The 12,046-nt window shown below is 45.5% G+C and overlaps 1 protein-coding gene across 1 annotated transcript in view; it reads left to right on the top strand.

Moving 5' to 3' along the window:
- pappa2 (pappalysin 2) overlaps positions 1-12,046 on the top strand; it is a 97,456-nt gene that overhangs the window by 69,895 nt on the left and 15,515 nt on the right. Inside the window, exon 16 of the mRNA XM_053627979.1 lies at positions 1,611-1,788. Within this exon, the coding sequence (XP_053483954.1) occupies positions 1,611-1,788 (178 nt within the window). The remainder of the gene's footprint in view (positions 1-1,610; positions 1,789-12,046) is intronic.

Here is a 12,046-nt window from a genome sequence, read left to right as displayed (position 1 = left end):
GGAAACTTTTAGTTGCAGTTATTGCTGCACAAGGGGGTCACACCACATACTGAAAGCAAAGGTTCACATACTTTTGCCACTCACAGCCATGTAACATTGGATCATTTTCCTCAATAAATAAATGACCAAGTACAACCCCAATTCTGAAGAAGTTGGAACAGTAAGGAAAATGCTAATAAAAACAAAGAGGAATGATTTGTAAATGCACTTTGACTTGTATTTAAACAAAAAAATTATAAAGCTAAGGTATTTCATGTTTTACCTAATCAACTGCATAGTTTTTTGAAGGTAAATGTTTATTTTGAAATTGATCCATGCAACATATTCCAACTTGGGACAGGGGCAACTTAAGACTAATAGCGATGTGATCAGTTGAAATAAGCAGCTGATGTGAAACAGCTGAGGCAATCGTCTAATCATAGTATATAAGGAGCCTCCAAAAAGGCCTAGTCTTTCAAGAGCAAGGTTGGGTCGAGGCTCGCCAATCTGTCAACAGATCCGTCAGCGAATAATCCAACACTTTGAGATAAATTGGTAAGATTTTGGGCATTTCACCTTCTACAGTCCATCCATCCATCCATCCATCCATCTTCTTTAGTCATGCCAATCAGCATACCACGCATGTCTTTGGACTGGGGGAAGAAACCGGAGTACCCAGAGGAAACCCCTGCAGCACAGGGAGAACATGCAAACTCCACACACACAGAGCCGCAGGAATCGAACCCACGACCATGGCAGTGTGAAGGCGAACGTGCTAACCACTAAGCCACCGTGCGCCCACCTGCTACAGTGTACAATATAATTAAAAGATTCAAGGAATCCAGTCAAATCTCTGTGCGTAAAGGGCAAGGCCGAAAACCACTTCTGAATGCACATGATCGCTGATCCCTCAGACGTCACTGTCTTTATAAACTGGCATGAGTCTGTAATGGATATCCTGACATGGGCTCAGGAATACTTTGGTAAACATTTGTCAGTAAACACTATTCGCTACTGCATCCACAGATGCAAGTTAAGGCTTTACTGTGCAAAGCACAAGCCATACATCAACACTGTCCAGAAGCTCCGCCGACTACTTTTTTTATTAAAAGAAAAGGTAATGTTACACAGTGGTAAACAGTCGACTGTTCCAACTTTTTTGGAGTGCGTTTCAGTCATCAGATTTGAAATGAATGTATATTTTCAAAAATAACTTAGTTAAACATTGAATAATCTGTTAATAATGTGTTTCAATATAGTACAGAGTGAATTGAATTTTCATATGACTCTTTTTGCTTGTTTTTTGCATTTTCCATACTGTCCCAACTTTTTCAGAATTGAGGTTGTATGATATTTTGTCTCATTTGTTTAATTGGGTTCTCTTTATCTACTTTTAGGACTTGTGTGAAAATCTCATGATGTTTTGGGTCATATTTTGCAGAAATATAGAAAATTCTGAAGGGTTCACAAACTTTGAACCAACACTGTACATACACAATAAGACAAAAAAAAAAAAAAAAAAGTCTAATAGGTATAAACAGGGGTCAAGGGATCAGGGTGCATGATAAGTTTAAAGCAGTCATCAGCTACATTATCCTGTGTCTCTGTCTGTGTCTCCATTTGGTTCTTAGAGTGTTGTAGAGTTGAACTGTGTCAGTGGTGTTTGGGACCGTGTGGTGAGCTGTGAGCCAGTGGACTGTGGTCTACCTGATAACTCTCACGTCTATTTTGCCTCCTTCACCTGCCCCTGGGGTACGACTTTTGGCAAGCAGTGCACCTTCTCCTGCAACTCACCCTCCACATTGCAAGGTAACGCCCTCAGTATGTTCATGTTTTCCTTTCTTGTTGTGTTTAGGCATATTTATATATCCTCTACATATTTTTATTAATCCACAACATATTTTTATGTATCCTTGAAGTCTGCTTTCATTCAGCTGGGGATTTGGGGGGGTGTATACAGTGGGAGAAACAAGTACTGAATGTGTCAACATTTTTTTTTTCAGTAAATAAATTTCCAATGAGGTTATTCACATGAAATTTTCACCAGACTTCGGTATTAACTCAAGAAATCTGCAAATATAAAGAATTTACAAAATTAAAGTCCATAAATAAAGTTGTGTGTAATAAAGTGGAATGACACAGGAAAAAAGTATTGAACATGCTAAGAAAAAGCAGTTCTCCAAGGCAAGGAACCAGCTGAAATCCGTAAGTAGTTAGAAAGTAATTATACCCCCTATCTGTGCAAATTAATATAAGCTGGATTAGTAAATTGATGGTCTATAAAAAGGCTTTTCATTACCAAGGAGTCACACAAGAAACACCTCATGATGGGTAAAAGCAAAGAGCTCTCCAAAGACCTTCGCAGCCTTATTGTTGTGAAACATATTGATGGAATCGGATACAGAAGTATTTCAAAACTTCTGAATCTTCCAGTAAGCACCATTGGGGCCATTATCCTCAAGTGGAAGCAACATCACTCCGTCATCAACCGGCCACGCACAGGAGCTCCTCACAAGATTTCTGACCAGGGAGTCAGAAGAATAGTCAGAAGAGTAGCCCAAGAGTGAAGGACCACTCAGAAAGAGCTCCAGAAACACATGGAGGCAGCAGGTGCCATTGTCACAGAGAAAACAATAGGCAATGCACTCCTTGAAGGAACAATGAATGGAGCCCTTTACTGGGAGATTCTTGAGAAGAATCTGCTGCCATCCACCAGGATGATGAAGATGAGACGTGGGTGGACCCTCCAGCAGAACAACGATCCAAACATACAGGAAAGGAAACTCTCAATTGGTTTCAGAGAAAAAAATCAAGGTATTAGAATGGCCCAGTCAATCACCTGACTCGAATCCAATTGAACAAGATTTAAAGACAATATGTTTAGAAGAATGGGCCAAAGTCATACCTGAATACTGCGGCCCATTAATTTCTTCATACAGGAAGCTGTCATTATAAACAACGGCTTCTCTACTAAGTATTAAATAAATTTCAGTTAGCTTGTCCAATACTTTTTTCCCATGTCATTCCTCTTTATTACACATAACTTCATTTATTGAATTTAATGTTTAGATTTCTGTATATGTGCGGCTGTCTTGAGTTAATACCAAATTCTCGTGAAAATTTCATGTGAATAACCTCATTGGAAATATATTTCCTGAAAAAAATGTTGACGCGTTCAATACTTATTTCCCTTACTCTGTGTGTGTGTCCGGGAATCGAACCGCCAACCCTATGATTAGTGGACAACCTGCTCTACCACCTGAGTCACAGCCACCCACAGAGATTAAAATCTCTGGTGTTCATTGGAATCGTTGTTTCACTGAGTAACTAGACTCACTGATTTTGATTACTTTGATTTTTGAAGAAACACTGGACCCTTTAAGCCCAGATTTGCTTTAATTATTTCAATATCAATTTTATTTTACAGACTGTATACCCATTTTATTATAACTTACTTAGTAACTAACCCTAGGAGTACCCTAACTATTCTAGCACTTCATTTTAGGACGTTTGAAAGAATATTTTTAACAATAATATTTTGAAAACAGGTTTCCTGAATACTGAAGTCTTTAGGTCTATACTTTTGGATTATTATTATTATTATTATTGTTATTATTATTATTATTGTTGTTGTTGTTGTTGTTGCTGTTGTTGTTATTAATCATAATAATGTTAATATTAATAGTAATAGTCAAAAGGAAATTATAAAACTATTATAGAAAAATAATAAAGTAATAAAGCAAATGTAGAGCAGTAGTTCACTTCAGATTTTACTCCATCTAAGCTTTCAGCCTGCATCAAATTCTTTGTACTTGTTACACCACGGCGAACTCGCGGCCACCGAACCGGCGTGGACTACATATCCCAGCCATGCCCGCGCTCAAGTTCGCCGGAGTACTGAGTGCCAACACCTGTGCGCCACCCAAGGTTATTTAAGACCTTGTTAACGACAGCGTGGCGTGAAGTAATGCTCAGTTTTCCTCAAACGCGAGTAAGTTACCAAGCTTCCTACTACGTTTCGGACTTTCTTGGTTTAAGGACTCTACCCTCGTTTATGACTTACGATTCCCAGATCTCGTCTTGGATTCTCTCTTTTGCTTTGGACTGTGTGCTTTGTGCTTCACGCTTCCCTCGCCTTTCTGTCACTGCTTGGCCCGCGCTTGCCTCCCACCTGGTAACGTAACAGTTTACTTTGCCTATCATGGAGGCAGTGGGCAACCCAGATTGGGCACGCGCTGGTCAAGAACAAAGTCATGTGATGAGCCCGCAGCGCGAGCAGATAGCACGCCTCACCGAACAACTGGAGTGTCTCCGCGTCGCCGAGGGGCAAACCGTAAACCCCCTCACCCCCCCCCGCTGCTGTCTTTCCTCCCACGTCTCCCCACGCGTCTGCTTGAGCTGCGCATGCGGCACTCGCACCAGCCCCGCCGGTGGTGCACTATCCACCCCTGCCGACACCAGAGCGCTATACCGGCGAGCCCGAACGATGCAGGGGTTTCATGCTTCAGTGCACTTTGTTTTTTGAGAACAACCTGGAGATGCCGGAGGCACGCCGGTTGGCACACTTCATAGAGCTACTCACCGGACGCGCCCTGGAGTGGGCCACGGCAGAGTGCGCGCGAGGAGGCATGGTCAGACCCTCGCTAACGGTGTTCTTTGCCCGCTTCCAACGCGCATTCGATCATTACCCAGACGGTTGGGAGACCGGTCAGGAGCTCCTTACGATCGCGCAGAGCCCCCGCGACGTGGTGGATTACGCCCTGGAGTTCCACGCCATTGCTGCAAGGAGTGGGTGGAATGAGCCGGCACTAAAGACTGCTTTCCGTCGTGGCCTCAACCCCGAGCTGGTTCGAGATTTAGCGTGTCGGGGTGAACAGCTGACCCTGGACGAGCCCATCAACCTGGCGGTACGGCTGGACCGCCTTCGCCGCACTAACTGCCCCGCGCTGTGGAATCCCGTACCCACCGAGCCACTACCTCCAGCGGAACCCATGCAGCTCGACCGGGCCCGGTTCCACGAGGAGGAGAGGCAGAGACAACGCAGAGAGGAACGGTGCTTCTACTGTGGGGAGAGCACCCATGTCATTCGCCAGTGCCCGCAGAGAAGGCCACGATCAACCGAGGAGGGCACGACCAACAAACCCCGTCGTCCCCAGGTGAGTGCGTTCCAATTACTCAAAGCAGGTTCTTTTGTGTTACCTGTGCTGCTCGAATGTTCAGAGAAATCCTTTGTGCTTTCAGCGCTCATCGACTCGGGGGCAGCAGAGAACTTCATAGATGAGCAGACAGCGCGAACCCTCGGCCTCTCCATCCAAGCCCTGCTCCAGCTACGAGAGGTGTACTCCATCGACGGGTCCCCAATAGGAGGCGGGGTCATCTCACATTGTACAGCCCCAATCACCATGCAAGCCAGTGCCCTCCATTATGAAACCATCGTCCTGTATGTCACGGTATCTACTTGTCACCCCATCATTCTCGGCTTACCATGGCTCGAGCACCATGACCCACAGATATCATGGGCGGCCAAACAGGTAACCAGGTGGTCCCCTAACTGCCTACGTCACTGTCTGACGGGCCCCACAGCTCCAGTAGCCGCCACCACAGTGGAGAGCCCCCTATCCCCTGTCCCTGTCACCGTGCCATCAGAGTATCATGACCTCCGTGAGGTATTCAGTAAGGAACGAGCAAGTGGCCTACCTCCACACAGGGCCTATGATTGTGCCATAGACCTCCTCCCCGGAGCCAGCCCGCCATGGTGTCGAGTATACCCGCTTTCCCAAGCAGAACAGTGGGCCATGAACGCATACATTCAAGAGGCACTCCAACAGGAGTACATTTGGCCGTCCACGTCACCCGCGTCTGCTGGGTTCTTCTTCGTGGAGAAGAGGGGAGGGGGGCTGCGACCGTGCATCGACTACAGGGGTCTCAACCAGGTCACCGTTAAGTACCGTTAGCCCCTGCCACTAGTGCCCGCAGCCCTTGAACAGCTGAGGTCCGTGTCCTTCTTCACAAAGCTGGACTTACGCAGCGCGTACAATCTGATCCGCATCAGGGAGGGCGACGAGTGGAAAACGGCCTTTAGCACCACTTCTGGGCACTATGAATATTTGGTCATGCCATATGGACTTGCTAACGCTCCCTCAGTGTTCCAAAATCTGATCAACGACGTCCTAAGGGATCTATTGGGCACTACGTCGTCTTGTACATTGAAAACATACTGATCTACTCAACGTCCCTGAAGGAACACATCAAACAGGTCCGAGAGGTGCTGTTCCGCTTGATGGAACACCAGCTGTACGTGAAGGCCGAGAAGTGCGAATTTCATCAACGCACTATCACGTTTTTGGGGTATGTCATCAGTCCGGAGGGGGTCGCCATGGACCAAAGCAAGGTGAGGGCGGTGGTCGAGTGGCCCACGCCCCGAACCATCAAGGAGCTGCAACGCTTCCTGGGCTTTGTGAACTTTTATCGGCGGTTCATCCGAGATTTTAGCAAGATCGCACAACCCCTGATGTCCCTCCTAAAGGGGAAACCTCGGCGCCTCCCCTGGACCTCTCACGCCCAGGGGGCCCTGGAGAGGCTTAAGCGGGCGTTTACCACTGCCCCCATCCTCCGACACCCGGACCCCTCCAGACCATTCGTCGTGGAGGTCGACGCATCTGAGACGGGAGTGGGGGCCATCCTGTCTCAGAGGTTCGGGGACAGACCCAAGCTGCACCCTGTGGCCTTCTTCCCGCGAAAACTGTCCCCGACGGAGCGTAATTATGATGTGGGGAACCGGGAGCTCCTGGCCGTCAAATTGGCCCTTGAGGAGTGGAGACACTGGTTGGAGGGTGCCGACCACCCATTCATGATCTACACTGATCACAAGAACCTCGAGTACCTGAGGACGACTAAGCAGCTCACACCCCGCCAAGCACGCTGGTCTTTGTTCTTCTCCCAGTTCCAATTCACCTTGTCATACAGGCCAGGGACTAAGAACACAAAGGCTGATGCTTTGTCCCGCATCAACTCTCCTGAGGGCTTGGCAGATCAGGAGAAGTACATCGTACCCCCCTCCTCCATTGTGGGCACCATCGAGTGGGCCCTGGACCAAGCCCTATCTCGCCTCCCCAGGTCATGAATCCCAGCAGCTTGTCCCCCAGGGAAGCAATTCGTGCCAGAACGTTACCGCGTGGAGCTTGTCACCTGGGCTCACACGACGCGAGCGACGGGACACCCGGGGGCCCAACGCACTTATAAAATGCTTTTATTATAATAATATATAATATAACATTGGTGGCCCCACATGCCCAGGGAGGTACAGCGTATCGTGTCATCCTGCTCCACCTGTGCCCACTCAATGACGCTCCGTGCCTTACCCGTCGGGAAATTGGTACCACTTCCCATACCCGCACGTCCGTGGTCCCATCTGGCCCTGGACTTCCTAACAGACCTGCCGGAATCACAAGGCAACACGGCTATACTAGTGGTCATGGACCGATTTTCTAAGTCCCTGCACCTGATTCCACTGCCGGCCCTTCCCTCTGCCTTCGCCATGGCCGACCTGTTGTTCCAGCATGTGTTCCGCTACTTCGGCATCCCAGAAGAAATCGTGAGCGACAGGGGCCCCCAGTTCACATCTCGAGTCTGGGCCAGCTTCATGGAGAAGCTAGGGGTCTCCGTTAACCTCACCTCCGGCTACCACCCGCAAGCCAACGGACAGGCAGAGAGGGCCAATCAGGAGATCCACCGGTTCCTCCGAACCTTCTGCGCCACCAGCCCAGAGGATTGGAGTCACTTCCTCCCGTGGGCAGAGTAAGCCCAGAACTCACTGCGACATTCCGCCACCCAGCTAACCCCGTTCCAGTGTGTCTTGGGTTATCAGCCACAGCTATTCCCCTGGAACGCCGCCACCACTGACTCCCCGGCAGTGGACAAGTGGTTTCGCCGCAGCGAGCAGGTCTGGGAATGCGCCCATCAACAGCTGGTACGGGCCTACCGCACTGCCAAACGAAAGGCGGACAGGCGCCGCGGGACTCACCCCGATTATCAGCCCGGGGACAGGGTGTGGCTTTCAACGAGGAACTTCAAGGCACCTCTCTCGGGCAGCAACCTAGGACCAAAGTATGCCGGGCCTTTCCGAATCCTGAAACGGGTAAACGAGGTCACTTACCGCCTAGACCTCCCCAAACACAGCCGCATTGCCCCCTCATTCCACGTCTCCCTCCTCAAGCCGGTGACATCAGGCCCCTTAGCCCCACCAGACCCGTTAGAGATCGAGGGCCATCCGGGAGATCATGGACTCCAGACGCAGGAGAGGGGGACTTGAGTATCTGGTGGATTGCGAGGGTTACGGCCCAGAGGATCAGTGTTGGATCCCATCCCGGGATATTCTGGACGCAAGCTTGCGCGACAACTTCCATGTGGCTCATCCAGAAAGACCGGCACCCCGGAGGACAGGACGGCCTCGGAGGAGTTCGGCTCCCGGAGTGAGCCCTTTGGGGGGGGGGCTCTGTTACACCACGGCGAACTCGCGGCCACCGAGCCGGCGTGGACTACATATCCCAGCCACGCCCACACTCAAGTTCGCCGGAGTACTGAGTGCCAACACCTGTGCCCCACCCAAGGTTATTTAAGACCTTGTTAACGACAGCGTGGCACGAAGTAACGCTCAGTTTTCCCCAAACGTGAGCAAGTTACCAAGCTTCCTACTACACTTCGGACTTTCTTGGTTTAAGGACTCTAGCCTCGTTTATGACTTACGATTCCCAGATCTCGTCTTGGATTCTCTCTATTGCTTCGGACTGTGTGCTTTGCGCTTCACGCTAGCCTCACCTTTCTGTCACTGCTCGGCCTGCGCTTGCCTCCCACATGGTGACGTAACAGTACTTCCTCATAATCAAACTTTATCAAATCATACAAATGACTAATAATGTTTTATGCCTTTATATTTTATGTATTATGTTCACTTTTATTTGTATAGCGCTTTAAACAATTGACATTGTCCCAAAGCAGCTTTACAGAAATATATAAATTCAGGATATAGATTTTAAATGTATGAATATATCCCTAATGAGTAAGCCAGAGACAACGGTTGCAAGGAAAGACTTCTTGAGACGATATGAGGAACCAGACTTAAAAGGGAACCTATCCTAATCTGGGTGCCACCGGATAGTACAATTATAAATAAATCCCTTTTATAAATGTGCTAATACTACATGGTCAAATAGTGCAGTTGTGTCACAAGGAAAATTGATTGCAGTTTTTACATGATGTCTGTTTGGTTGAACTTCTCCATTGTTCACTGATGGAGACAAAACTGTTTGTGGCAATTGTATTCCTAAAGCTACAATAAATGGGGGGGGGGGGGGGTTGGGGCAGCATGCAATGATCCCAGTTCAACATAACACTCTATGCCTGTGATCCCTCTGTCTGCTCCTTTACCTAAGAAAAAAACTGTTCACAAAAAGCTTGACTAACCAAATATATGTTCAGCCTGTAGTGTGTACAACAATTAAAAAGAGTGCAAAAAGCTATGGCAATAAGAATAAGCATTACTAATTGCCTGAATAAATTTTGTTTAATTTGGATCAGTATACTGAAATTAGCAGCCTCTGCAATTTAGAGTTAGAACTGCTTGCAAGTTTGAAATAAAGAAGTGAATTTAGTGAATAAATTCAAATGGATCAGGTTACTCATTAATTTCTGAACGTAATTCATTAGTTAGAAAGGGTTTCAGGAAGAGAAAGGTATCCTCCAAGCTTATGAATGTTCTGGAAGCTCACCCTAGATCAGTAATAGCTAGCAGAATGAGCACTGCTATATATACCCAGCAAAAAAAATTTAATGTCCTCTTGCATTCAACTGCTTTTATTTACAGCAAATTTCTTAATATTTGCATTAATATTAAAACATTCAAGAACTGAGACATAAACTGAAGTTTCACAGACATTTGATGAACAGAAATGGAATAATGAGTCCCTGAACAAAGGGGGGGTCAATATCAAAATTAACAGTCAGTATCTGGTGGCCATCAGCTGCTTTAAGTACTACAGAGCATCTCATCCTCATGGACTGCACCAGATTTGTCAGTTCTTGCTGTGAGATGTTCCTCCACTCTTCCACCAAGGCATTTTCAAGTTCTTGATCACATCTGGAGGGACACATGTTTACATGTAATTTTCCACTGCAAGGAAGATCAGCTGTCCTTCTTGTCTCCCTGTAGCACTGTCTTAGGCATCGTACATTACAGACATTGCAGTTTATTGCTCTGAACACATCTGCAGTCCTCATGCCTCCCTGCAGCAGGTCTATGGCATGTTCACGCAGGTGAGCAGGCACCCTAGACATCTTTCTGCTGGTGTTTTTCAGAGTCAGTAGAAAGGTCTCTTTAGTGTCCTAACTTGTTGACCGAAGTTATAACTGTGACCTTAATTGCCTACCGCCTGTAAATTGTTTGTGTCTTAAGGACAGTTCCACAGAGGCATGTGCAATATTTGCTTATGTTTCATTGAACAAGCATGAAAAACATTGTTGAAACCCTTTCCAATAAAGATCTGTAAAGCTTATTTGGATTTTACAAAATTTTAAATACAGTCTCCTGAAAAAGGGATGTTTCTTTTTTGCTGAGTATATGTGTTTTCAGATTGTAGCCTTTTAAAACTACTTTTCTTATAGATTAAATGTGTTTTTAATTTTTGGCTGGTATACTGAAAGGACCAAATGTTTAAACTCGAGATGCACCGATGTATCGGCCAATAATCGGTATTGGCCAATAAAGGCTATGGCCGATAGTTTAAAAACATCCGATGATCAGGGCCGATTATATCCTGTCAATCAAAAGAGGGCGGGAAAACACATCGGATTCGTGCTGTGTGTAAAGAAGACGTCTCTTGTGTGGAATGACGACAGAACTGCAGTTTGTAATCTCTGTAATCTCTGCACTTATCAAATTTTACACCGGATGCTGTAGCAGTGAAGCGGGAGTTTCAGCGTCGAGTCCAATTTTAGTTTTTGTTGTGCTACTCGCACTGAATTAAAGGGCCAGTACACCGCTGAAAGATTTAAATGAAGATGAGTTGACAAGAAAGTAATATATATTGCACAGAAAAATATATTTGTAGGGTAGTATATTTCATATCCAGTGAATGTTAATATATAAAAAGTTGATATTATATATTACCAGTTTGATATTCAGTGATGAAGTAGAAATGCTTGTGTTTGTGGAGAGTGAATGTGAGACTAACAGGAGGTTTTTTACAATTCAGTCAATGTTAATATAAATTAATAACATTCAATAAATTAATAATCTTACTTTAATCTTCAGAATTGAGTTCATGTGTTAATGTTAATTAGAGTAATGTGTTAATGTTTATGAGACCAGTTACTGTGAAACAACTTGTTGAAATGGAGAGAATAAAGTTTTTATTTGCATTTCTTTCAGAATTGTGGAATTAATTATTATTCATTTAAAAGAAGGTATAAAAGGCAGAACTATCGGTATCGGCCGATATCACTCTGAATAATCGGTTATCAGTATCGGCTGAGAAATTTAGTTTTGGTGCAGCTTTAGTTTAAACCAATATGACAGTATACTTAGAACTGCTGGACTATACTATGTTGTGTTTCTGATGTTACTACTTCAACCCAGAAAAGAATCTGCTCTGAATGTTTATAAACAACATTTGCTCCGCCAGTTATCTTAGGGTTTTGAAATCTGTTTATGATATTAATGTCAATTGTTTTGAGAAATTAACAGGTTGATGGTTTTTGGGTTTCTAGCTGGTGCTTTTGCATATGTTGCAAAAGTAAATTGGACCATTAGCACCCATGTTTGGTGCTGATGAATTCAGTCAGAACTACATAGTGTGCTTCCGCTTTGTACACCTTATAAGGTTTTTTTTTTTTTTTTGGAAACAAGAGATTCATTATATTTTTATTGACCAGTAAAATTGCTTTAGAACTTTTCATACATTCTAATTAGTTTGTGTTTTTTTACCTTACCAGCATCATATGGCTTCAGGCATGTTTCAGGCGTGTATCCCACATAAGGTACAAGTTACCATGAGGTTCTGTTGTCCTTCAT

This window comes from Ictalurus furcatus, chromosome 7 (assembly GCF_023375685.1).
Source record: "Ictalurus furcatus strain D&B chromosome 7, Billie_1.0, whole genome shotgun sequence".
NCBI classification, from domain to species: domain Eukaryota; kingdom Metazoa; phylum Chordata; class Actinopteri; order Siluriformes; family Ictaluridae; genus Ictalurus; species Ictalurus furcatus.
This window is presented reverse-complemented; position numbering and strand designations above follow the sequence as displayed.